This window comes from Leptosomus discolor, chromosome 3 (assembly GCF_034619465.1).
Source record: "Leptosomus discolor isolate bLepDis1 chromosome 3, bLepDis1.hap2, whole genome shotgun sequence".
Classification (NCBI taxonomy): Eukaryota; Metazoa; Chordata; class Aves; order Leptosomiformes; family Leptosomidae; genus Leptosomus; species Leptosomus discolor.
This window is the reverse complement of record NC_141393.1, coordinates 41,046,346-41,073,494: the sequence shown is the minus strand read 5'-3', so window position 1 is coordinate 41,073,494 and position 27,149 is coordinate 41,046,346. Positions and strand designations below refer to the sequence as shown.

The window sequence follows — 27,149 nt, the reverse complement described above, 5'->3', positions numbered from 1 at the left end:
GGTGTATATGAAAAAAAAAATGTCAAAAAGGCTTTTTAAGTATGCCAGGAGCAAAGAAAGGTCAATTGCCTAGATTCGTGAGCAGGTGGAATTATAAATACTGACAGGAAAAAGTCAAAAGTGCATGTTTATACGCTGCACTTGGAAGAACGCAGGGTAAGACACTGATCCCTTGGGTTTTGTCCCGACCGTTCCTGCCCGAAGGACTGGCCCGAGGCCTCCTGACGGTACATACTGCCCCCCGAATCCCGAAAATGGCCGACGGCCTATTGCCGACCGCACGTTTCGGACGTTTCACCCTGGTTTGTCTAGCGCTGGCATTTGCAGGCACCCCTACGGCTGGCTGGGGGCCAGCGGGCGCGCTCAGCGCCCAGGGCACGGCGGGGGCTGCCGGGACGCTCCAGGCGCTCCCACGGCCTCGCCAAACCTAACCGCCGAAAGGAGGGGAGCGCCCCCCCCCCCTCCCCGCGCTGGCAGCGCTCCTCCGGGCCAACCACAGCCGAGCGCCAGGGCGGCCCGGCAGGCCGAGGAGGTGGGCCGCGACGCGGAAGCGCCGAAGCTCGCGGCGGGCAGGAGGAGCGGACCGGGGGTGGGCGCAGGGGGGCAGCGCGGGATGCTGAAGGTGGCTGTGGGGCTGCTGGCCGCGGCCGCCGTGGCGCTGCTGCTGGACTGCTACGCGCCTTCGGGGTCGCCGGCGGAGGCGGTGGGTCAGCGCCGCCACCGGCGGGCCCTTCAGCCCGCCCCGGGGGCGGAGGCCGCCAACCTGCTGTGGGTAGTGCAGGTGAGTGGGGCCGGGGGAGCGGGGCGGGCGCCCTACGCTGTCCGGGGGAGCTGACGAGGGGGAAGCGGGGCGGGGCGGGCGAAGGTCTTCCAGCTGCGGGGCTCCCGCACACGGTGAGCAGCGGTGGCACCTTCTCCCAGTGAACGCCCGCCTTTGCTGTCCCGAGACCCGCAGTCCCCGCTCGGTTACGTGTGTTCGGCCGGCTCGCTACACTGCCCGAAAGATACGACGTGCGTGGTTGAAGCGGGCAATTAGAACTCACTCGGTTATTACCCTACGCTGTGTATCGCATCGGTACCCGTTACAGTATTGCGTACCGTCCCCGTGAGGGGCGCAGGCTCCGCCTGTCCCCTCCCAGGCTCGGCCAAGCCAGGCGGTGAGGAAGGAGACGCGGGTTCGGTGGCAGGCGGTGCCGGGCCAGTCCGGGGGCGGGCGGCTCAGGCGGGACGCGATCCGGGTACCGCGGGCTGGGGCTGGGGCTGGGCCTGGGCCTAGGCCCAGGCCGGCCGCCATTAGCCCCTCCCCAGGACGGGGAAGAGAGATCCAGACCAGCCCGTACGAAACTGCTACCGAACGCAACCCCCCGATGACCATACGTCGCCGCTGACGCTGCAGGGCGGGCACTGGGGCGGTCCCAGGCTGGACTCGGCAGCAGGCAGGAAACTGGCTCAGGAGCTGGGTTCAGGGGCTGGATTCAGCAGCGCACGCACGGATCGGGATCGAAGACAGAAGAACTGAGGGGGCCCTCCTCAGCTGCCGGCCATCGAAGAGGGCTTAACGCTTGTGACCGCTCAGCTTTATACTGAATATGACATATACGGAATGGATATTTAGTTGGTCAGTTTTGGGTCACCTGTCTGGCTCTCCTCCCCACAGGTGTGACTTTTTACTTACTTACAACCCCTTTTGCTTCCGGCACTCCAACACGGAGCCCAAGATTCAGCCCTGACCTTGGCTTCTATAGGAGTAAGAATAAGCCAGAGCCTTTCTGTGTACCATTCCTCATAGTAACTATAAACATCAAGCACCATCACTGCTAGAAGCAGACACTCTCTGGAAAAACATGCTGTTGACTTCAGAAAGTGCAGTTACTTAGAAGAGATTTAGCTGCAGAGTAAAATCACTGAACAAAATTAGTTCTGTTCTAGCTCCAACCAGGACACCAAAGTAACCTGGAAGTAAACGCTTACGTCTGCGTGCTTCTGTGGCCTCCTTTCTGACTTTTCCCTCCAGAGCATTCCTGAAGCACCTGGTGTGTAACTAACCACAAGCTGTTGCAGGTGATCGACGGCTGAGATATCACAGGGGTTGCCGTGCGGTTCCTTGTAACAAATAGGCTGTTTTTACGATTTTGCTTTTATTCTCAAACTCAAGGAAGATTTGCCTAACCATATTAGCTGCAGGCAGTGCTCTTAGGGCATAAGCCAGTGTATTATTAGGCTTTTTGCTCTCTCCAATTGCTATGTGTTTTCAAAGTCAGTTTTTCCGGTAATTTCTCCTTAAGTGACTGAAGGCTTATCTTTACTGCAGAACAGATTTCAAGATGTGTAGTGAATTAACGTAGATAAAGCCCCTATCTTGAGTTGCTGTCTCAAAGAGGGTCAACTACAGCAGCATATAGCGGCTGCAGAGCTATGCTGCCAAGCAGCACGTGCAGCTCCATACTTCTCTTGCCATGTTCTCTCTGTTTGTGTCACTTCAAGTGGAGTTCTCCCAAGGACAGGTCACGGCACAGCTAATTTGAGACTTGGCTTTACTTTCAAGTGGTTATGTTCTCTTTCAGATGTGCCCTTTAACAGCTGCTTTATCATTGACCTGACTCGGAAATTAATCAAGCACTAAATCCAGGGTTGTGCCTGATGATGTTGTGGGAAACAGGCTTCAGGCTCCCTGGTGACTCCATAGGTCTAGCCTAGGTCACTGAGTAGTGCTCAAGATGATCGGTTCCGCCCCCAGCAGTTCCTGCCTTGTTTTTCCTCCCATCCACAGGACTGTCTCTTCTTACACTGAACTAAACTGCAATCTTTGTACTATGAATTTGTGTTAATGGCTCTTTCACCTTTCTTATAGCAAAACTTCCTTTCTTACCCAGTGCCTAATAGCCACTGTAGTTCAACATTTCACAAGCTTACAGTTGATTTTTTTCTCCTGTTTCTGTCAGCTGGATGCCTTCTGCTGTTGCTGTAGGCCTTGTAATTCTCCCTTGTTAATGGCTGCCTGTCCTGAGCCACATCTTCTCTAGCTAAGGAATGTGGATGGTGATTTCTCCTCACCCCCAAGTCCCTTCCAACCCATTTTGACAAAAGTTACTGCCTATGATGCAGTTAGAGAGGCCAAGTTTCCACATTAGTCAGAGGGAGATGAAAAGAGAAGAAATGCAGCAAGTGGGCTTTTACCTACAGTTTGGGAAATTAAATAAGAGCATTGCAAGCTTTTCCTCTTGACCACTGACTTCCCTTTTATTGGGACATCTTTTGAAGTTAATTAAAAAAAATGAGAGAAGCTCCACTCCCAAGATACTTTCATGGAGCATACTTTCATGGCTTTTAGTGATGACAGAGACTTAGTCCCAGCTCTCAGAAGTCCTGGGACACTGTAACTCTTAGAACTTGCAAGAAAAGCCTTGTGTAAATCTTAAACTTATATCACAGTAGGGGAAAAAAGTGGAAAGGTCTTTGTAGAAAACTAGGCTTCCCAACCACCGTCTGCTAAAAGGTTGGAAATTTACGTTCTCCATAGTTATTGGTAGAACAGGAATAATAAAGTTTCTTTGTAAGACTTTTTGCTCAAGGATCTGGAGACAGCAACAATAGAAATCTTTATTTTCTCTGTTTGATTGCTGACGTAAATGAATTGCAAATCCACAGGCTGAGGAGAAGCAAAGAAAGCTGTTGTGTCATGATTAAATTAGGTTTGATGTATTGAGGTAGTTTTACTGTGCTCTTTGATTCACACTGGCTTGAATGTATTGATAAAAATGAAGTTAAGGTCATGTCTAAAAGTATTCACCTTTTTTAACGTCCAATTCAAAAGTTCCATATGAGCAAATGGGGAATTTTCCTGGCCAGAATTAAAAAACCCCCTGTGTTCAGGCAGTATTCTACATATTCAAATGACTGAATAAGTAGAAGCTAAGGCATTTTGTCTCCAAGGTATTTTATCTGGATTTTTCAAAAAGGAAAAAGTTTTACAAGAGCCAGGTTTATTAAATTGGATGTAAAAGTTAGTGCTTTCGTTCTTACTTAGTGACATTGTCAGATGACCCTGAGCATGTGCTCACTGTTTTTTGAGCATCAAATACCATTTGTCTAAACTGAGGAGAATAATTTATTAATTGATCGACTGAAGCAGAATGGAAAGTGGAATTGAAAGTATTCACCAAAGTTTTATTTTGGACAGACCTCAAAAGCCACAATATTTAAAAAAAAAAAAAATCATACTTTTCTTATTCTCCCTGTCCCACCTCGTACAGCTCTTCTGATGTGAGAGCTTTGACTGTTTGGTTCAGAAATGAACAGCACCTTTTCAGTTATGAACAAGTGGTATCATAATTTCTTGGACAGTCTTTGCCTTCAGGAAGGCACGTGGAACGGGATCCAAACACACTCATTAGCTCCATTAAAGTGCATGGGTAGAATATTAGAAATCCTCCCGTGCTGGAAATGTCACACTAGGTACAAAATTAGTTGTCAGTATGCTTCAAGTCCTAGGTAACTTCAACCTATTCTTGCTTTGCAGAACTACTTAGTATTCTCTCTTGCAGCAAGATCACTGTGTTGCAGAAGCAGCTCACAGAATTTGAAAGTCAACAGGCCACTTAGAACCATCAAAACTTACTGTAGATATCTAAGTATTTCCCCATACATTGTACGCCTTGAGATTTAAGAAAAATGTAGAGGTTAGAGATGCAATATCATATGCTTGCTTTGCTTTTGTTCTCCCCTAGTCACCCGCTTCTGTTTCTTCCTGTGTCCCTTATACTGATACAAACACTATGATTACTTTTATGTTGCGTGCTTGTGTACTTGGATTTTCAGAATAACCTGGGCGGCAATAACACTCTGTTTGGGACACTGTTTCCTTTTTCTCTTTTGCAGGTGTCAGATATTCATATCAGTAGATTTCAGGATCCCAAACGAGCTTCTGACTTTGAAAAATTCTGTTCTGAAACAATTGATATAATTCAGCCAGCACTTGTTCTAGCAACAGGTAGGCAATTGAGAAGTGTAAATTTCCTGTTGAATGTGCTGTTAAAGGAAGAGTGAATAAGCAAAATTCTAGGATCTCAAAAGAGAACTTTAAAGCCTGAAGGTATCTTAAGCAATGAAAATGGAATTGCAGCTGAAAATAGACTGCTAGAAGAGGAAAAGAATGACATGTGAAGACTATTAGTTTTTGTTCGATGTCTTGAGTCTGATGGTGAGTTTAGTGTGTATTATACATAACAAAAGACATAATTATGCAATATAGCTACTGTTTTCCCAATATTTCTCGCTACATCTTAGTCCTTGCTAGCAGCTACCTTCCTTCTTGTCCTCCTGGTAGTGATTCGACATCATTCTTCATATTTGAAATTACAGAAGTGAGCAATGTCTCTGATTAATCATTAAAAGCCAGTTCCTCTGGAAGCCAATCCCTTCTCATTTGTATGAAATTCACCTATGAACTAACCTAAGATTTTGTTGCTGCTTTCTGTTTGAACATATCATACCAAGACAGGTGAAATAAGCCTTGCCATTTCATTTGATAGCTTGCTATTGCTATGGATTAAGTTTTGTCAAGTAAATAAAAAAAGACTTTGATCCGTTATTATATGCAAGGCTTTAGAATCTTAATGCTAGACCTGGACTTCTGTTTCTACAGAGAGTTACTTATCTACTGCTTGCTTTTGAAGTTAAGAGTTCAGAAATAGCATTCATCTTCCAAGTAGCAATGCAGGGAGGCATTACTATATGAACAGACGTGGGAATGGTTCGAAGCTTTAGGTGGAGCTTGAGGGGGTAAGGAAGGTGTGAAGTTAAAACATCTGTGACTAGAATCTTCAGGTATAATGAATGCGTAACGATTTTCTTTGGCATGGCATTAGTAAAACTGCTGCAGTGACATGTTTGATAGGTGTTTGAACAGGCTGCTGCATCTGCCTTAGAAGGCATTTACCCGTATAGTAACCTCTTGGACCAGACGACAGGAACATCCAGATTCCGTACAGGAGGCCTGCAGCCTCTTACACTAGGAGGCTTGGATTGCATGCTTGCCTGGTTACGGTATTTGTGTAAGCTGCATAGGCCTCTAGTTATATCTCACCTTTGTACACTTTCAGGTGACCTGACAGATGCCAAGACAAGAGATAAACTGGGATCTGGCCAGGTAGAAGTAGAATGGAAGACTTACCAGTCCATCCTGAAGAGATCAAGGGTCATGGAAAAAACCAAGTGGATAGACATCAAAGGGAATCATGGTAAGAGGGAAATGAAACATCTCTTTCTTTCCTCAGATTACAGAACCGATGTAGGCAAGTTAGAATATAGAGGTAAAGTGTTAGTAGTCACTAGCATGTTGATGGTTATGAGTCAGTAGAAGGGCTTGCCATCCACATGTCTGCTCTACTGAGTGTACGCTTTGTTTATAGGCACTTACTGGAGTTTTAGTACCAGCGTAGTAAGAGTCTTCATTTATTGCTTTTGTCTGGCAAGTGGTAGAATAGCTTCAGATGTTAGTTTCCAGGTTGTTAGTTTATATACCTGTCCTGGTATGGCTGGGATAGAATCACAGCCCAGCCATGCTAGACAGGCTCAAGCCAGCCAGGCCAGCTGCCCTGAATTAGCTACAGATGTAGCCCATACCATGATGTCATGGTCATTATAAAGGGGAAAGGTTTGTTGACAAGAGAGGGCTCCTGTGGGGTTTCTTCTGGGATTCCTTCTGCTCCTCCTCTGGCCTCTCTCAAGGATTGCTCTCATTTTTCCTGATTACCCTCACTGGCCAGTGGGGGTTCATCGGGTGATAGAGCAACTGTTACAGTTTAGCCTGCACCCGTACCGTACCTTTTACTGGAAGGGTGATCTGTAACCTTACCCTACAGAAGAAATGGTTTGTTTACTTTTCATAAACCTGCCTCACAGGTTTAAGTTAGAGTATCACATCTTCAGCAATTAAAATAAATTTGGTTTCTTTTGAATAGAAAGAACTGATGGAAGTTTGTGCACATCATAGTTGTTGCTACATTCTAAGCATTCAAACACAAACTAACAACCTTGTAGGCTATATGAGCCAGCTGTTACAGAAAGGGCAAAATTAGAAAGCCTAACACTGGGAAATAAAATGTGTGTGCTTTGTCATATAGCGTCCATATGACATCTTACTTCCGTTTCCCTATCTGGTTTCTGCTACCAGCCCTAATGGAGAGGTGGACCCCAGTCACAGGACAAACCTCCCCAAGTTGCTGTCTGTTTTACATGTGCTATTCTCTGATGCTATTGATACTTAATTTTCCTTGTATGGGTTAGGTCTTATTTATAGACAATGCACCCAATCCGAAAAGCTTCTGAAAAGCTTTATGGCCTAAGTGGAGACACATAGTTAGCTTTTAACCACTAAAATCACAATTTATATTCGCACAACTTTATCTTTGAATTGAAACTTAAATGAAAAAACTGTTCCCACTTGTAGATCAAGTGCATCAATCATATAATGTCTTCTTTGCAGTTAGACTGTCTGCTTGTCAATCATGTGTTTTTAAAAAAACAGCTCTTCAGTGCCTGCTGAGACTGCTTTGTCTAAACATTAGGAAATTAAATACAGAGATCAGTGATCAATTTGATCTGAAAGTGTCTTCATTTCCTTTTTCTCTCCCTTACAGATTCATTCAACGTTCCACACCTGCGTAGCGTTCGGAATTATTACAGGTACTTTTATTTACCAGACAAATGGTGTTGTATTCAAGGTCAAACTCACTAAACAATACTCGTGTTTTCAAATATCACATATATGCTTTTTCACTGACTTTCTTATAGTCCAGGATCATGTTTGCTATTACCTCTGTCTTTTCCATTGCCAATTAGTAGGGCAGTAGAGATTGATAAAATAGAGAATTCTTTGCACAGACTTGTTGTCTCTTATCCCTTTGTGTTTTGTGATTTAATATATTGTCAATGTCTGTGTCCAGGAAGTGTGCTGTGCATTGTGTGTTCTGTTTCCTCAGAACAGTTGTGTGATATACTTCTGTAAAACCAGTGTTCCCAAATAATGCTTTTCCTCCTTAAAACAGATGAAAAAAGAAAGAGAAAGCAAGAGAAAACTTCACCTTTTTTATGCTCTTACTGCATGGCCAAAAGGACTTTTCATGTCAGATGGGTCTAAATTTTATCTGAGCCATTTCTTCACATCTGAGCCATTTTAGAAAACTGAAAGCAGATAAAAGCAAGAAGGCAGATGATGATGGCGGGTGGACAAATGTTCTTGAGGAACACCCTTGAGATTTAAATGTGAAGATAGGTGAGGAAACTACCCCCTCTTCAGCTGGCTCTTTTGCCTGTACATTGTAAAGGTAGTCTCAGTTGTAACTCCTGTTTAACTTCTCCATTTCTCTTGCCCTTGATATCTGAACACACAATCTTGTCTCATAATTTTAGTGGTGCTTTCGGCTTTGACTATTTGGAGCTGGAGGAGGACTTGGAATTCTAAATTCTACTTTAATTCAGGCTCTTGAGCCATCCACTTTGCAATAAGAACACAGATTAAACATCTGATAGTTCAGTTTGCATCAGTTCCCTGTGGCCCAGCAGGAGCAGATAGTTTTCCCATAAATTGTGAGATAGGATCCTACAGCAGCTGCATTTGCAGCAGAACATGGAAGTCACATGTGAATTTGCCATTAAGGGATGACTGTGTGGTGCTAAGCAGGCTTTTGGATGTGCTAGTGCAGTGCCACGGTTGTGGCTACATGACAATCTAGTATCAGTCTTATGCTCTAGTTTAAGACTGCTGTCAGAAGTCCTAGTGAGATACATGGGGAACTATAGCACCAGTGAATTTGCTGCATCATCCCTGAATTGTTGTTTGGCCTGGTCAAGCTTACTGTTTGGATAACTGTATGGGTTACCTGCCTCTAGTCCACACCGAAGACGCACTGATAGCAAAAGAGATTGGAAAGGATTAGGGTGAAATTTCAAAGCAATTTAACCAACCTAAAATTTCGGAGTGAAATTCTGAGTCAGGTGAAAAAGTCTTTGCTTATTAACTAACTAACAGTCTCTTGCTAAACAGATGTGTTCTCAGAATGGTTTTTGCTTCATTATGTCTGTCATCATGGCAAAATAAAGAAACTTTAATGAGATTTATCATAGTTTCTATCTAAGACTGAAGAAAGGCACTAAGAGTCCTCAAAAGCTACTAAGCATCACTAGAGGCAGAACTATCTTTACAGGGACAATTTTGTTAATCTGATGTCTTAATAAAATAGAAATATTAAGAAAATTTTTAGTAAGTGTGCCACGCTCTAGGAAGAGCGAAAGAGACGATGGAGTGAAATGGAGTCTTGTGGAAGCCTTTTCTTCTCCCCCACCCCTGCAAAGTTAAACAGTCAAAAAGACTATGTGTTTGGTTTTTTGTCTGAGCGACAGTAAGGCACTGTCTGCTTGCCTTTATGTGATTCCTGAACAAATAATTAATTCTTTTTTTGTACACCTTAGAGTGCTGTAGCTTACAGATATAAAAATAGAGGCTAGGGAAAGCAGTTATTCAACACCACATTCTGGTGTTGATTATGTATTACGATTAAAGAAGGCAGCAGTTGTATTGAAATACAATAATATTTTTACACAAAAACATGGGTTCCTATTTTATGTCCACAGCAAGAGCAGAGGATGATTCAACTGTTACAAATACTCTAAGTGGGACTAAAGGCAGAAATCTTAAGATTATGATACTGAGCTTCCAGTTTTCATATTAAAATTCATGATGTTCATAAAAGTAACTTTAACTTCAAAAAAATAGACATTATGAAAGGGTCTTTGTGGCACTGGAAATAATTGATTTATATCTGAAACTTGGTTTTAATATATTGGCTTTTATTATGTCCAGGTCAACCTTTCTGGCAATTTTATTTTTTATTCTGATTGGTGGAGGAATAGTGATATGAACTGCTTTCTAGATGGCTGTGTTCAAACTTTACTCATCATCTGAACTCAGTGATGTTTTAGCTTCCACATATCGTACAGGGAGTTTAGAAAACAAAACAGAACAAAACCAAAAAACCCCAAACGTATACACACACAAAAAACCTCACCCAAAAACCCAAAAGAAAATGAAAAAAATCCCCCCAATTAAACCAAATAAGTTTTAGTTAATCTCGGATTTACTCACAATCATTTTAGTTACAGAATTGAATTCTTAATTGAGCAGTTTATTAGGTACCATTAGTTGGAATGTTATCTGTCTTTGCCAGTGGAGGATATGTGCGATTCCCATCTAGCATAAAGTATCAAAAGCACTTGAGTTTTAGAGTTAGAAGAACTGAACGTATCTGTTGTCAATGGAATGAGAGAAAGCAACTTACCTGTTCGTTATTACATGTATTTATCGTAGCCAATATTAGCATAAAACCATGGAGAAAAAAAATGTGGAATTAGTTGACATGTCTTTTAAGTCCTTCCCTGTTTACAGTTCTCTCTATTTTAAGATTAAGATTCGAGAGCTCAGTTAACATCAGGTAACGTGCAAAAGAGCAGCAACCCTTTTTGCGCTCTCCTTTGACTCTTTGAATGAATGCTGATGACATTCCACAGGTGACAGGAGAACTGGTAAGATTTGCCGTGTCAAGAAACAAAAGAAAAGTAATAAGTAAGGGGAAATACCGCTGCCTTTGCTATTTATAAGGTTTGGTGTAGCGTAGTGTCTCTGGTTTGGATCTTTCGGAAAATAACTGAAAAGGTTCAATATATCTTTGATTCAAAATCGTATTCCATTAGCCAACAGCTGGTCATTCTACATCAGAGTAACCTAAGAGATCTCTAACAAGATAGTGGAGACAAGACTTGGTGTCCCTGGTATTTCTAGGTAAGCAGGGAAGAATTCTTTTTGAAAAAATCTTCCAGATATCAAGAATAAACACACAACAATAATTTATTTTTCCTTTGCAGATCTCCTTTAATTAAGAATGGTGTAAGATCCTGCTGTCCTGTCATCTTACCTATTTGTTTTGCATCGTTTATGCTGCTGGCCTATCCCTTATTCACAAAAAAGTACCATGTCGCTCAGAGAAAGTGTATTTATGCTAAGATTATTTTTAAATGTGTGCTGCTGTTTGTCTTAACACGTGACCCGTGTAATGCATCTTCTTTGAAGTACAGGCTTTTCAATGTCGTTGATTTTTAAGAGGAGACTTTACTGCAGTAACGAGATTAAGCTGGGTCTAATGCAAGAAATCTTGCATTTATACCGTGCAGGTTGTTTTTGCCATTGCTGCAAGCTTTCCTGACAGCAATATTTCTGTTTTATTTTGGCAGGAAATACTCTGCCTGGCATAAAGATGGCTCCTTCCATTACATCCACACCACCTCTTTTGGGAATTACTCATTCATCTGCGTGGATGCCACACTCAGTCCAGGCCTTAAGAGACCCTATAATTTCTTTGGGATTTTAAACACGGTATTTTATAAGTCTTGTCAGTCCATTTTGCTGGCTGTTCTGCTTGTATAGTGGTTTGTTTGGGGATTTTGTTTTTGCAAAGAATTGTCTGAAAGACTTGTGTTCATCTAAAAAAGTCTTTGTGTTTTTAAGTTATTACGCATGTGGGACATTTATTTAGAAAAATGAATTTGTCAACATATAGAGTATCTGTGTTTTCTCTCTTAAACAACCCAGTACAAAAATGTCAAATTAGACATTTTAAGGACACTGTCAATAGTTTCTTAGTGTTTAGCTAGACTTGAGTGATCCTTTCCTTATAAGCTGTAAAGTTCAAAAAAACCCAAAAAACAAAAACGCAAAACTTTCTCATTTCACTCCTTTTTGCTTTGTTAGGTGCTTTTTTCAATAATGTTACAGATGAGAGAGTTGCAGATATCAGTGAAATAATGTGAAAGTTAATGCTATAAAGAAATGTGTCGTTTATGAAAGTGAGGTCTGATCTTCTGAGACCATAAAAATTACATTATATTGTTTTGAAAGAATAGCATTAACACCGATGTTTAAATCACATATCAGCTTAGATAACATTTTGCTTCCCTTTGATTTTTTGTTGATACGCTATTGTTCTTGAGATACTCTTCTGAAGTGTTGGCAGAGAGTTAACTGTGTTCTGGTAAACAGATGTCACATTTTGACTGTGATAATGGCCTCGATGAAAAGTAAAATGTTCTCCCTCTAATCTTGTCTAAAGGAGGCTCGACATTTAGTTAAGTGTTTGTAAAGCTCTTGGTGATATTTAGATGAAAGGTGATGTAGGAGTGCCAAGTGCTGTTCTCATTGTTTACTGTAACGTATAGTGGGAGCAGTAGATTTGCAGTTAAACTCTGAAGGAGCTAAGAAATGCAGTTGATCCTGTCCTTGGCTGCAGTAAGTCAAGCATTTGCTTGCTGTTTATCCAGCAGGGTGAGTCCAGAGTGCATCAATTGCAGATTATTGCGCAAAACTGAAAGTAAAGGCAAATACCCGGAACTTTTAAGAATTAAACTTCTGCCAGGAATTTGAAAAATAGATTAGATTTATATCAGTGATTTGATTGCATAGCTTAGGTAAAAATATTCTTATCTTGAAGTCCAAATTCATAAAGGCAAAGGAAATATGATATCACTTAATAAGCCCGTTACATTAACCCAGAACAGTATGCTGAATCCATTCTTTTTGATTTCTGTTTCCTTTATTCATGCCCTTCAGCATTTCTTCTCAGGTAGGAGGGAAAAGAATATGTTGGTGGTTCTCTGGGTTACCCTAAAAGATGACCTGCAAAATGGTGAAAGAGTGGATTTGTGTTCTTTTCTGGGTTTAATTTTCCTGCCTCCTCTGTTAGACTTTGAGGTCTTACTGGTATTGGGAGTCTCTCTGGGCAGTAAGTGGTTGATTTAATATTAGAAGGCAAGCAAGTAAAGGAGAGAAGTTTTCCCTGCTGTGTAAAGTGTTACTTTTGCTTAACTTTAACAGCAACAGCCAAGTAATATTTTCAAGATTCGGCATCATAGTTCATCCAGTTAAATGACTGAAGCATACAGCACACAGTTCCTGTGGTCTGTCATGCCTATAAAAGGCCATCTAGCAACTCAAGAGATAGTAGGGATGATAATTGTAAGGTAAAGATGTTTGTAAAGTCAACTCAAGCGTGTTGTCCTTGACTAGATAAATACGCAGTGGAAAGGATAGAAATATTGTTTACCAAAAATCTTTCTTTATGTTGCACTTTTCCCATGTTTGGCTGCAAGGAGGGTGTTGAGTGCCTTGTTTTCGCTTTCTTTTTCCAACATTGGGTTTTAGGGATATGCCTAGTAGTATGGTTTGTTCATGCACAGGTCCGTGAAGCAACTGGGAGTATTCTCTGTAAAAAAGAGAAGGATGAATTGCATTCTTCATTAGTTTCTTCCTGCTTTCCTTCTGCTATTCTTTCTAAATAGCCTGAATGTTAAATGGGTTTGTGTGGTTGGTTGGTTGGTTGTCTTTCAAACACCTGCCTGTTTCAGAATCAAATGAAAGAGCTATCTTTGATGGCAGCAGGAAGTCTGCACAGCAATCATACTGTCTGGTTTGGCCATTATCCTACCTCAACAATCATCTCCCCAGCCCCAGGAATAGGGACATTAATGAGGTGAGAACTTTCTTTTTTCCCTGCGTGTTTTCAGTCTGAAGTGCATTTCTTGCCTCTCTTCACATACTTGTCTGTCACTTCTCGGGTTTTCTGCAGTGGTATTTCCTTCACACCCAAATAATCACAGACTCTTGTGGTCTTTTGTTAGTTCTGCCACAGCCTATTTATGCGGACATCTCCATACACTGGGCGGGCTGATGCCAGCCTTGCACAGTCAACACCCTGGCGGCACTCTGGAACTTGAATTGGGAGACTGGAAGGATAATAGGAGGTAAGTAAACCCTATGTGAGCAAATTATTATATGGAGCCGACCTGGTTATACTGTGATTCCCTTTTATGCTGTTCAGGAAATTTGAAAGAAGCCTTAGATCTGCCTGACTGGTTATTACTATTAATGCTTTTGAAAAATGTTTCTGTATGTAAGTTTGGAATTTTTTTTCCCTATACCAACAGTGTGCTAATAAATTAAGTAAAGTCATTTTTTTTAATCAATTCTTGATATTTAGAAATTAAAAAGAGAACGTCTGAATGTCCTTTTAGTGTGTATTTAGTACACAAATAAATTGTAATAAAATTCAGCATCACTGCTTCAAAATACCCATGCTCTGCACCAGCTGTTAGAATTTTAGAGACAAAAATAGGCTACCTGAGAAATGTTACCTTAGCAGCATTTCACAAAGTGTCCAATGCTACGTGGAATGTAGTAGTATGTTAGTAGTAGTATAGTATAGTGTATATTAGTAGTAGTGTATTACCTTTTATTCTGCAGTAATCCTGAGAAAGGTGCTTGTATGCATACAGGAAGAAAGCACACTGGGGTCTTTGTCCATAACGAGAGTACCTACCCCGACACATAGTAATGTATATTTAAATTCTTTAACATAATGTTCATCTGTCTGATTCATGTGCAAAATTCAATAGATCTTGACATTTGTAATTTTGAGTGGTACTTCAGTGATTTACAATAAAATTAACCTGACCAAAGGTAAGCAGCTGTACAGTTAATACAACAGAGCTGGTTAATGTAGGATCAACTACAGAAGAGAATAAATGGAAAATAAATCAAAAAAGTTCTGTTTGGGAACTTGGGAAGCACACAGGAATCAGCTGTGCATGCAGTAGTTTGTATCAACAAAACATTTTTCCTTTCATTATAGGTACCGGATCCTTGTGTTTGATCATGACCTCCTTAGCTTTGCAGATCTGAACTTTGAAGAGTGGCCTGTAGTTCTCATCACCAATCCCAAATCCTTCCTTTACAGCAGTTCTGCTCATGAACCACTACTCAGAATTCTTTATTCCACTCATGTCAGGTACCCTGTAATCTCTTGATTTCACAATTTCTTGTGAATTTCTTGTATTTTAATGGTTGGGGTCTTTCTTGGTTATAATGTACATCTATATTTATATGTATGTACACAAAACCTTTTTTTAAATGTGTATGTCCATTGTTCTCAGAATTCACTTTTCTCTGGAAGATTATTCGTGAGAGCTCACTTTGTATCATATCTGTGATAAAAGGAGATTATATATAGGAGTAATTAATGTTTGTTTTATTTATGCAGTTATGTTCCCTAAAGTCAATTGAACTTTTTTATGTAAAAAACTCTACCAAAGCTGGTAGAGTTAGATCAACACGTAATCTGTGTTATTAATCTCATGTGTTCACATTGCCTCTGCTGATGTCAGGACTTTGTCTTTCATATTTTTCTAGTGTTTTCTGTATTCACCTTGGACTTCTTAGCCTCTTGGGTTTTCAGTTTTGCATCCCTTGTATATTAAAACATCATAAGCCTCTGCCAATTTTCATATTTATTTTAAATCTCTCCATCTTTCCATTTCTGCCTTTTCTATTTATTTTTTTCATTTGTATTTCAAATTTCTATGCCCTTTCCAACATTTTATATTTGCTGTTAGACCAATATGCGTAAACTATATGGGTACACTGCATACACAGAATTACCATCAAAAGAAGTTTGTCATACTTTTAAGTTAGGAAGCAGTGTCCTACTAAGCCTTCCTACTTTCCAGTTTCCTATTTAGAACCTTGTCTGAACAGTCTTATGATTGTATTAAATATATGAACTGGTAGAGTCGTACACCGTAAGTAAATGAGATTCCTTCATTTGACTGAAACATGCTCTGGAATGCCTTTTGTATTACCAGAAATGAAAGAAATTATATGTGCAATATGTTGAGTCTATCTTAGTATCACTGTTTCCCTGAATATAAGCACTGTCAAGTGATACTACGTTTGTTGGTATCTCAGGTCTGTAATACCAGTCTTGCATTTCGCTACATGTTTCATAAATTCAAAGGCTGATAGGTTATATTCTGACTAGCAAAAAGTTTAGAAAAAAAAGAGAGAGAGAAAGAAAAAGAAAAAAACCCACACCCAACAACAAAGGACTTTAGTGAGAGAGAGGCTGGCAATTTTTAATGAAGATATCTAGAAGTATTTGATTATGTCTCTGCATGCGTGTGGAAGGATGCATCCCACTTGTGTTAGCAAGTGTTCTGACAGCGAGAGTTCAGAGATTCTTTCTGTCAGGACCTGAAGATCTCTGCCACTTTTTCATCTGTTCCACAGCCCAGTTTTCTGTCCTATTCTTTCTCACAATGCCATATAGAACTTCCTGTTTTAACTGTAGGAAAGAGCTACCATGTTACCATTAGCGTACAGATATTTCACTGCTTTAATTTCTAACCCTTTTCAACTCTTAAGTACAAGGTAGCATAATCTTTAGGGACTTCTCTTCAGGAAGTAATGACAAATCTGTAAGTTTGGTAACAAATCTGTTTATTCGGCTGTTTATTCACTCCTTAGAATTCTGGCCTTCTCTCCTTCTGTCATTGTCTCCGTCAAAGTCTATATAGACGGAGTTCACTTGGGGAATGCTCATCAGGTGTCTGGCCCTCTCTATGTACTGAAGTGGAGCCCACAAAACTACAGTGAAGGATTCCATCACATAGATGTGACTGTCCAGGTAAGGTGCCTGTTGACCTTCTTTGTATTGAATTCTTATGTTGTCATGTCTGCTCCATCACCCTTCTGCATCACATAACTAGGGACAAAATACATGATAACAGACTTCCTTTCATATTTGTCCGATTACAAAAAAACAAAGGATTTATTAAATGAAAAAATGCCAACTGCTGAGCACTAAAACATTCATAAAGCACCTGGATGAAGGAAAGGATTCTTTTTTTTCATAAGAGATATAATAAGACATAACAAAAGAGCAAGTAATTGGTCAAAAATAAATTGAGTAACAGGCAACAATTAACTTTTAAGGTTGTCTTGGAAAAAAAATAATCGGGCTGGATCAACAAAAATAGGAAGTAGCGTCGTTAGTTCAGAAGGCAAAGGAACTGGATCTGGAAGATTGGAATGCTGTCTTTGAGTATCTGCTTGAAGTTCTTGTCATGATTTCTTACAGGCTGACAGTGAATATGGTTTCTGTTTCTCAGAACATCAGACTTAACTGAGATTAGATTACTGGGTGCAGAAGATGTTTTTCAGTGAATACTTCTGTTCTTGGTACTATATTTTATTTTTGTACCTTCGAGTGGTCTTTGAAGAACTTGATCAGACTGTTCTAACACTCCACAGATTTGTACAATAGTAATGGGAAAGTCAGCTTTGTCCTGCTTGGTGGAACCCAGCTGGGCATTATTGCTCACAGGACAGGACCAATACTGCTTTTTGTTCTAATGGCCTTTCTGTACTGCCAGTGTTCTACCTCCTAGCTTGTTACTGAGTTCTGTGATGCTTTACTTGGGAAAGCTGTATTTTATAAGTGGTTTGGGGTTTGAGGGTTTTTTTAACGACGATGAAAGCATATGCACAAAGCTGTGTAACATTTGAAGAGGGTTGTACAGGCCTGCATAGCGATAGTTTGCTTGCCAATGCACATTTGTTACTGGATAACTGAATGGGATTTTTAGAAAAGTAATTTCCTTTCCCTGCCAATCATAAATCACTATTACATCTAGTAACTGAATAGTTTTGGGAAAGTGAGGAGGATGAAGCATTAACTTGAGTTAGGTAGCTGGAGAAAATCTGAATACTTAATTGCTGTACATTATTTCTGGGATTGTCCACACATTGTCTCAGCTGTAATCACACTAAACATACTGAATCATCCTTTACTGTAAATAAACCATATATTATGCACTGGAAGATAAGGCATCAGTGTTACCCATGCAGAAATATCAAACTGTTGAATAAATGTAGCACTGTTATTGTTTATCAATATCAGTTTCCAGCAAATACACCAGAAAAGCACAACAAAGCTTCAAAATATTTTAAGATGGGCTATTATCTAGAATTGAGCTTTCAGAAAGCAAGTGGTGGTGGCAGCCAATAAATAGCCACTGTCTTCCACAAGTTACTGAATGTCTGACAGGATCTCCTTCATACGTAGCACTTCTGGATTATGATCTTACAATCACCAATTGACTTGAAACTCCAGAATTGGCAGTAAATAATCCTTTGTAGGTAGAAGTATTCAATACAGCAGTATGCCAGACATGCGTCAGTTGGATCTTTCCAGAGAAGCTGCAATGATAATTAGCAACTTTAACTCGATATTTTGTGCACTACTGGTATGTAATTGCTCTTTATTTTATATCAATTTAGGACGCTTCAGGAAGAATTAGCGCACGGGGTCATATATTTGCTATGGAAGAAAACCTCTCTCTTAGATTTGGGTTTTGGCCGTCTCTTATTCTTCTCACTGACTACTGTGTTCTAGTAAGTACTTTCAGCAAAACAGCTGTCATTCCATGTTGGTTTCCCCAGAGACTGCAGGAAGCATTTTCCTAATCCCTGGTAGACTTCAATGCACTTTGCTTTTTCCAGATATGACTCCATTGGAATGTCACAAATATTTCAAGTTTCCTTTTCAAGTGGCACACTTCAAACACGAATGTGCAGCAGTGATTCGTGCAAACAGTTGACTTCCTGGATTTAGTCACAATTGTCTATTTTTGGGCATAGGTATACACACGTTTTGTGCAAGCAAGAAATGGAAAATGAGCTACGGAGATAGTAGAAAAAGGAAACATTAAATCGAAGAAAACTTCCACTGTGATCTGTTGCTATATGTCTGCTGGCAAGAATGCTGGAGAAAGTCTCATTTCAGCTGCTGACATTATAGCTAGCTCTAGCAGAGAGGAAGGCAAAACTCCCATTGACTTCAGTAAGTTCCAGGTCATGGCCAGAAGTGTTACAGCTCGGTACATGCAAAGAAGGCATGTCATAATAGTTTGGGTGCACTTGTAGCAGAACATAGGAAACTCCACATGACTGGAGATAGTAATTGGCTCAAAATTATTATATTAGTTTTGTAACTCAGTAACTGGTATTGTCTGCAGTGTCTCAAGCTGCAGTTCTGTTCAGTACAGCACTCAGAGAATGTTTTATGTAGGAAGTGTGTTTACACTTTTTCAATGGATGTGTTTTGCAAACCCCATTTTTGAAAGAGGCAGGTCTATCACTTTCAGCGATCCAACCAAATTCAGGTCAGTAAGACACAAGTCCAATAACTTAGAAACCCTTAAGTTTCTTTTTAGTCCTCATTTCAATGTTTCAGTTCATCAAGCTTTGAATATGTGTTTCAGTTAGAGATCTTGGTATCATTCTATCAGTGTCCATAAGGCATGCTCAAAGGTAGCCACTGCTCCAGGGGCTAGCTTAGAGTTAAAACTCTCTTTTCAGGCTCGTGTGCTCTTTGGACTGATTGTACTGATTCAGATCGCCTTGCTCATTATTTTCAGGTACCTCCAAAAGCCAGCGCTCAAAGGTATGAACCAGTGTTTGTCTGTTGTTTTTCCCTAAACTTTTTTTTACTGTTTATCTGTATGCTAACAATATATAATTGCACTGTTAATCACCTTATGCATTTTGCATCTAGTACTGTGGGGTTTGATTGAGTTCTCAGAAGCTGCTGTTTTGCTTTTAAGGCAACCCAGAAAACATCAAATAAAGTAAATTAAAAATTAAAAACTTGATTGGGTATCTTTGTTTAAATAAAAATTCAATTAATGGAAGTCTAAAGGTTTCATTTTAATTTTCTCACTAAAGAATCCAGTGTATAGGGAAAGGAATGTTTTATTTTGTGTTAGTTCTGTACACTGCCTGTTTCACTACAGCTGGCAGAAAATTCTCTGCCACCTGAGTGAAGAAAGAGATTTCCTTCTACAAGGATAATTTTTGTGCATCTCTGTAAAGAACATGAACAGGCTTGGGTCCTTCTCAAAATAATATTAGGACCAGTTCTTTAATAACTTGACATTTTGTGATAAACCTGGTAAATGAAAATCAATACTGTTAGCTCATGGTGTTTATCCTTTAAACAATTGTTTGAACCGCACCTTACTAATGAGATTTTTCTGGAAGCCACCTCCCTTCCTATTCATTTCAGTGTATGTCCCTTCTTTTATACTCATGATCACGTAGCATCCTGAGGTAACTACAGCAACTGCTTATATGGAAAAATAATAGATTTTCAGTTGCCTTTATGGAACTTGGCAGCTGAAACCAAAAAGAGCTAGTACTCTCTGATCAGCTAGGTCCTTGTAGACCATCACAAGTGTTTTACAAATTAGTGAACAAATTTGTTAGAGCTTTTTATTTCCAAAGGTCAAGCTTGTCCACTGGGAGTTAATGCTTTGTGAGAAAGGCGGCCATGTAATAGGTGAAACTCTAAAAGCTAACTTTTACAGGAAGGTTCTCTCAATCTCAATCTATGAATTGCCTGCTTCAATAAGAAAATTAGCATTGCTTTTTTTTTTTTGCTAACATCACACACTTGTCAGAATGCTGCCATTTTAACGTCTAACTTTCATTTTATCTGTGTTCTGTCAGATCTCACTAAGTGTATTTAATCAAAGAAAATCCAGTTCATCTAGTCCGTGCTGACCTGCCTTTCTGGGTTTGCACAGTTACTGTTTTGAATCTTTTCCTTTAATACGAACTTTTTCCATGTTTTTCATCCTAACTAACTTCATTTTCTGGGTATAGAGTGGTCATTCAGTTTTATTTAAATACAGTAAGTGTAGGTGTTTAGAATGGCAGCTTCTCCTGCTGTTTTGAACACAAATTGTTACATTTATCCCTTACTTTCAGTTATCACAGTAATGGTAGAAATGCATTCCCCTGCCTTTGTTCTGTAGACTTATCAAATATTATTTTTATATTTCTTAATTAATAGCATGAGTAAATAATGTGCAGATTTGTTTTAGAAAGATCAATTTTTATATATATATATACACACACACACATGTTGCAACCTGAATCAAGTGTATTTTTCTTAACTGTTGTCCCTGTTTAGGAAAGCCAGGATTACTTACTCTCACCTCATATTCCCTTCACGTCTTCAGTAAAACAAACACCTTCTATTACTCAATTCTGGTTCTGAATGTATACAGCATTGTGGGTAAGTAACCCAGAGTACTGGAGAACATAAATTAGTATTTTTAAATTACACATCAGATCCTGATGAAAAATAAGACTTCTAACATCTTGGAGAACAAGGAAAATCTACTTAAGTTACAAAATCTATGTGGAACTTGAAAAGTTAATGTCCTGAGAGACTAAAGGTTTGTTTGTAAGAGCCTAACTTAGAAACCCTAGAATTAAACACTTAAATTACTCTGAAAGCAAAGTGAATATTTTTAAATTCAGTTTGTTTTTCACTTATTCTTTGATTAAGATCTGGTTATACTTTGGTGTAAAATGAGTACCTGGATGTCACTAAGATATCTGGGCTCTGATGCTTATAAGTTTTAGCTTATTTCTCCTCTGATAATATGTTACTAAAATAGCTGCTTCCTTGGCAGTCAGTGTAGTATGCATAACACAGTGCAGCCTGCCCATTTTGACTTGTAAACTGAGCCAAGCTGGAATTATTTATGACCACGTCTTTCATATGTCATACTGTAATTCTGGGAAAAGGTCAGCATTTGAAAGGATCTATCTTTTCATGTCTCTCACAAGAAAAATGTTGTATGTGGTGTTGAAGATTGTTTCAGAGATGAAACCAACTTAGAAGTATTTTCATTGCATGCCACAACTCATTTGTGTGCTGTGATATTTTCACCTCAGGATTGTTCATCAGATTACTATTTGTTGAAGATGAAAACGTTAGGCTTGTTACTATAGACAAGCCCCAGAGAAGTCATTTTCCCCAGTTAACTGCTCTGTGCTCAGGAGTAAAAAGGGCCATGTCTGTATTCTATTTTCTGATGGTGCTGTGTGTTTGGTTTCCTCTCTTTCAGGACCATGGTTTGTAGGTGAACTGGTAGATGGCCAGGTGGGGGCCTGTTTTTCCTTTGGGGTCTTCGTTGGTGGTTCCTTCTTACAGGGCGGTCTGACATTTGTGGTTGGGATTTTACAGGTACATATTTATAAAAATTTAGGCTGACAAACTGCTTTCTTCTGGGAATTTTTCTTATTTGTTTTTAATAATTTTGTAAAGAAAGGAGTCTTGGAAGGATAGAGAAGACCAATGGCTATGTCTGACTACGACATCTCTCTCGTACCTTTTTGCAAATTTAAAAGGCAGAAAGGAAGGGGTTGTGCGTTATTTTCTCAAATTTCTCTTTTCCTCTGTTTGATGTTGCTTTGAGCTCCCTGAACGTCTGGATTACAGGCCACCTCTACAGATTTACCACTCTAAATGTTGCTGGTTTTTTGTCCCCGGCTCACGCAGAGGTTGCAGTGATAAAGCAAAAGGAACTGAATGGCCAGAGCAGGCCTTGCAGACTCAATCAGTAGGTGTCACTCTCCAAGTACACGAGTCCAGTTTTCCCAGCAGCCTGGCCTGCCTGCCCTCTGGTTTTCCCAGCTGCCATTAGTCTGATTGAGAGGGTGTAGGTCCTTGGCATTTAAGTCAGACCAAGCTAGTGTTGCCTCCTTTGTGGTCCCTCCCTTACGCCAGTGCTAATGCTTGTCTGACACCACAGTGGGCTGGGTCAGAGAGCTAAACTGACATAAGGACCTTCCTTTTTTATGGTGCTAGTATTTTGCCAAGTGTGGCTTCCTGAACCGGTTCCAAGAAAGGTCAGATGCATGTCAGTGCCTCCCACTGCCAGGGAGTGGGCAGGAGTGCTCAGCCTAGGACTGAGGCACTGGCAGCCACAGCTCTATCAGCTGCAGAGTCTTGGAAGTGCATCCTGAGACTCCAGCTCTGGGAATTGTACTCAGCCCGTAGAATGGGACAGTTTTATGTGCTCTTATCTTTCTGTGCCCTCATGTATGTTACCCATAACATACCCGCTTGGCTTGCTCATTTTTTCTGTGCTCTTCTTTTCAGGTGCTGTTTTTCAACTTGCCATTAATGGCCTATCTCTGCTGGTGCCTGTTGCTGCGATGCCAGGGTCACAGCTTCTGTTCTCACTTCCGTCACGTCCCACGCCTCGTGGCTGTGCTGGTTCACCTGGCAATGGCACTCCTTCTGGGCTGGCAGGTCTATTCCTGCTATTTCCTGCAGCGAACCTATGGGACTTTGGCTTTCATCCTCTCCCCAATGAGAACATGGCTGGTGGCACTGACCTCATCTCTGATTTATAAAACCTGGACACTGAAATCATCTGAGCTCAGAACTTTCATAGTAGAAATGAAAAACTGTCACAGCTCCTGAATAGAAGTATTCAAAACTTCTTTGACGCAAAGACTGTAAAGGCACAACCTATAATTTTGTGATGCTGGAATTCCCTACAGCCCAACCATTAGATGGTAAGATCTGAAGCTGCACTTGCATTGCTAAGGAGCTGTATTAAATAGTAAATGTATAACAATATGTAATATATACTTTTATTGTATTATACATGTGCAATATACTGTATAATACGTGTTATATAATACAGTTATACATTATATGTTAATACAGTAATCTGTATAATAATCTCTGTAATGGGGGGTTTTGTGATACAGAAGATAGATATAAAATCACAGAATGGTTTGGGTTGGAAGGGACCTTAAAGATAATCTAGTCCAACCCCCCTGCCTTGGGTAGGAGCACCTGCCACTAGACCAGGTTGCTCCAAGCCCCATCCAGCCTGGCCTTGAACACTGCCAGGGAGGGGGCAGCCACAGCTTCTCTGGGCAACCTCTTCCAGTGTCTCACCGCCCTCACAGTGAAGTTCTTCCTAATATCTAATCTAAATCTTCCCTCTTTCAGTTTGAAACTGTTGCCCCATATCCTATCACCACACTCCCTGATCAAGAGTCCCTCACCACCTCTCCTGCAGGCCCCATTTAAGTACTGGAAGGCCGCTAGAAGGTCTCCCCGGAGCCTTCTCTTCTCCAGGCTGAACAACCCCAACTCTCTCAGCCTGTCCTCACAGGGGAGGTGCTCCAGCCCCTGATCATCTTCATGGGCCTCCTCTGGACCTGCTCGAGCCGGTCCATGTCTTTCTTGTGCTGGGGGCCCCAGAGCTGGACGCAGCACTGCAGGTGGGGTCTCAACAGAGTAAAGGGGGAGAATCACCTCCCTCGACCTGATGGCCACGCTGCTCTTGATGCAGCCCAGGATACAGTTGGCTCTTTGGGCTGCAAGCGCACACTGTTGGCTCATGTTCATCCTATCATCCACCAGCACGTCCGAGTCCTTCTCCCCAGGGCTGCTCTCGATCCACTCATCGCCCAGCCTCGATCTGGGCTTGGGATTGCCCCGACCCAGGTGCAGGACCTTGCACTTGGCCTTGTTGAACTTCATGAGGTTTGCACAGGCCCACCTCTTCAGCCTGTCAAGGTCCCTCTCGATGGCTTCCCTTCCCTCCAGTGTGTTGACCACACCACACAACTTGGTGTCATCAGCAGACTTGCTGAGGGTGTGCTCAATTCCACTGTCCGTGTCGCTGACAAAGATGTGAAACAGCACCGGTTCCAATTCTGACCCCTGAGGAACGCCATGTGTCACTGGTCTCCACTCAGACATGAGCCATTGACCATGACTCTTTGAGTGCAACCATCTGGACAGTTCCTGATCCACCGAGTGGTCCATCTGTCAAAACCATGTCTCTCCAATTTGGAAAGATGTGTGTCATGCAGGACAGTGTCAAATGCTTTGCACAAGTCCATATGTGCATGTGGATCACAAATGAAATGTTTGCTCATTACTACTGTGAATGCAAAAATATTTTTTAATTCATTAAATTCTTGATTTTTTATAATGCTGGGAAAAATAAGCACAGATCTTGATAATAAGCTCCATGATTTGTGCTTAGCTTTGCTTTTTATTTCAAGCTTTACATATATTTTTACAAGACTAACTACAAGAGTAGACGAGATGCCTTTAAGAAGTAATGGTTATTGGGGAAGGTGCTGCAGTGGCCTTCACAGCAGGAGACCTATGTGTATACACTTTTTCCGTTCATAATGCTACATGCGAGAGGTGTCTAGGCTGTTAGGTCTGTATATGTGTGTGTTTATGTTTACCTGAGCCATGGCCTATTGCTCTAGTCCTGGGAGTGCTGGCTAGTTAACATGCTCTCTCTCTGGGAGGAAGTAGTTATGCTGAGGTTGCCAATTTTCCCACACTTGACCAGCAAAAGGACAGTGAACGATGAATGTTGCTGGGGTTTCCAGCTGTAGTCAGAGTTGAGCTTTAAAGCAAAGAATGGAGACAACGTCCTCGGGATGGGAGAGCCCGAAGGAATTGTGTGGTCTGATGCCTGTAATGTCCGTAAGCAAGGGGGTCAGGGCTGTTATGTCTGGGTCTCAGTCAAATGCACCAAGGAGTGACAGAAGAAAACTCATTTCTTTGTTTCCAGTTTTTCTGAGTCTAAAAGTGATAGAACAGGTACATATGTGAAGAATGAAATGATCCAGAGCAAAGAGAGCTGAGGTGCCTTTAACTGTAAAGTAAGGAGAACCCTGGCCTGCTTCACAAGACAGCTGTGAGCGGAACATTTAAAATGCTTCAGGTAATTTTACTGTAACTTATTTATGGCTCCTCAAGAAAATGGAGGGGTAACTTATTTATGGCATCTTAGAAAAAAAACAGCAGTGACTGTAGTAGAACATACAGGAAAATAAATTGAGTTGGAAGAAAATAGTGACTACAACTAAGACTTTCTGTTATTTCTAAAAGGTGACAGTTTTCCTATTCCTTAATTCCTGTTCCTCAATGGTTGACGATACAATAGGAAAAAGTGTTACAGCTCTCATTTGCATAAGTTAAATACACTGTTAAGAGAGTACAGAATGTCACTTGTTGCTATATGTTTGTTTTGCAAAGCTGTTAGAAAGTCAGAGGCAGGGTTCAAAATGTACTTGTGAGAAACACTACTGAAAAATTAATTAATAATAAACCAAACATTTTGCAATTAAATTACTTTTATGTGATCAAGGAGCATAAGAAGTGGCAATAAAATAAACCACTTCATATCTGTACCCTGTGACAAGACCCTGTGTGAAATGAGACTTTTTTTTGTGATGGCAGTAGCAGATGATTGCAATGTAGTCAAATGTCAACAAGAAATCTTACAGTCTGCCAAATACTTACCCTCTGGCTCCATGGGATGTCTTTGGTAGATGGATGGAATTCTGTTAAGAATCTCTCGGTGCTGATCTTAGTGTGGCGAGCAAAGATGTTTTATTTGTAGATGTCTTATCCCTGACCCAAGTGAGAATCACATGCTCTGAAATATGGTTGATGTGTGAATTATATATGTATGTGGGAATGATACTGCCCTGGTGTCACAGTGAAGAGCACGCTGTAAAAACTTGGAACTCTGCCCTGGATAGGAAGCACCTCTTAGCTCATGCTCTACAGATGCGGCTACTGCAGCTTTTTGTTGCCTAACAGACAAGCAAAACTTACCTTGTCTCATGTTAATTCAGATTTTCTCTTGCTTAAACAGTTTTCCAATATTGTAAAACCTTAGCAGGAAAAGATTAACTTTCCTACTTGAGCTGTACACTTTAACACAGGAAGACTTTAATACCTCCTGAAAAGATTTTAATTCTGTCTATCTCGGCAGACTGAAAGTTCTTAGAAGCACAGACTAGGAACTGGCCTGTAATTTATCTGCCTTATCATATAGGCCAGTGGTTGCCCAAGTTAACTCTCAGTAACAAAAATCACAATACAGTATGTTTTCCTTTAAAATTCAAACAAAATAAGTTGGTTTCATACAATGCAGCCCATCTCCCAGTGGAGAGTCACCAGTCACTTAAAGGAACCGGTGATAGCTGGACAAACCTCTGACAACTACAGGTATGATAAATCGGGAAGCCACCCTATAAGGAAAACTGCGTTTGCTCCTCTGTTGGCCTGTGGTGCCTAGGAGGCACAAACTGACACAGTGGGCTGAAGCGAGCCGTTCCAGTGACAACAGGCCCTGTGCTGTCCTGATGAATTGCCGTTGTTCGCATAAGTCAGACATAATCCTTCCCCAATTATATATTGGGCCATAATTCATGTTAATTTAAAAAGTTCTAATAATAGTATAGGAGTTTTTTTTTAAAGCTGCAGGGGAGTCAATACCCCTAATAAACATGATGTGAACACTTCTTCTACAGAGACTCCTCCAGCTACACAGAATAGTATTTACAGTAT

At 40.8% G+C, this 27,149-nt stretch overlaps 1 protein-coding gene across 4 annotated transcripts; it reads left to right on the top strand.

The window, feature by feature from the left end:
* The first annotated feature begins 613 nt into the window (after positions 1-613).
* On the top strand, positions 614-23,378 carry TMEM62 (transmembrane protein 62). 4 transcript variants are annotated; one of them, XM_086461933.1, is made up of 14 exons: positions 614-781; positions 4,879-4,990; positions 6,102-6,239; positions 7,641-7,686; positions 11,287-11,428; positions 13,453-13,577; positions 13,726-13,848; positions 14,736-14,891; positions 16,406-16,565; positions 18,221-18,334; positions 19,301-19,385; positions 20,916-21,020; positions 21,862-21,980; positions 22,899-23,378. In XM_086461933.1, the coding sequence occupies exons 1-14, from the start codon at positions 614-616 to the stop codon at positions 23,223-23,225; spliced, it is 1,920 nt and encodes a 639-aa protein (XP_086318059.1). In that variant the 3' UTR covers positions 23,226-23,378. The 4 variants fall into 4 exon arrangements, with proteins under 4 accessions (XP_086318059.1, XP_086318062.1, XP_086318060.1 ...); XM_086461936.1 differs by lacking the exons at positions 614-781; positions 20,916-21,020 and having other exon boundaries at positions 4,924-4,990; XM_086461934.1 differs by lacking the exons at positions 614-781; positions 4,879-4,990; positions 7,641-7,686 and having other exon boundaries at positions 6,122-6,239.
* Positions 23,379-27,149: the final 3,771 nt, after the last annotated feature.

Excerpts from the sequence above, each read along its gene's own strand:
- TMEM62 (XM_086461933.1), top strand. The coding sequence starts at position 614 with ATGCTGAAGGTGGCTGTGGGGCTGCTGGCCGCGGCCGCCGTGGCGCTG. Across the intron at positions 7,687-11,286 it reads AGCGTTCGGAATTATTACAG|GAAATACTCTGCCTGGCATA; the intron begins GTACTTTTATTT and ends TTATTTTGGCAG. Across the intron at positions 21,981-22,898 it reads TTGTGGTTGGGATTTTACAG|GTGCTGTTTTTCAACTTGCC; the intron begins GTACATATTTAT and ends TCTTCTTTTCAG.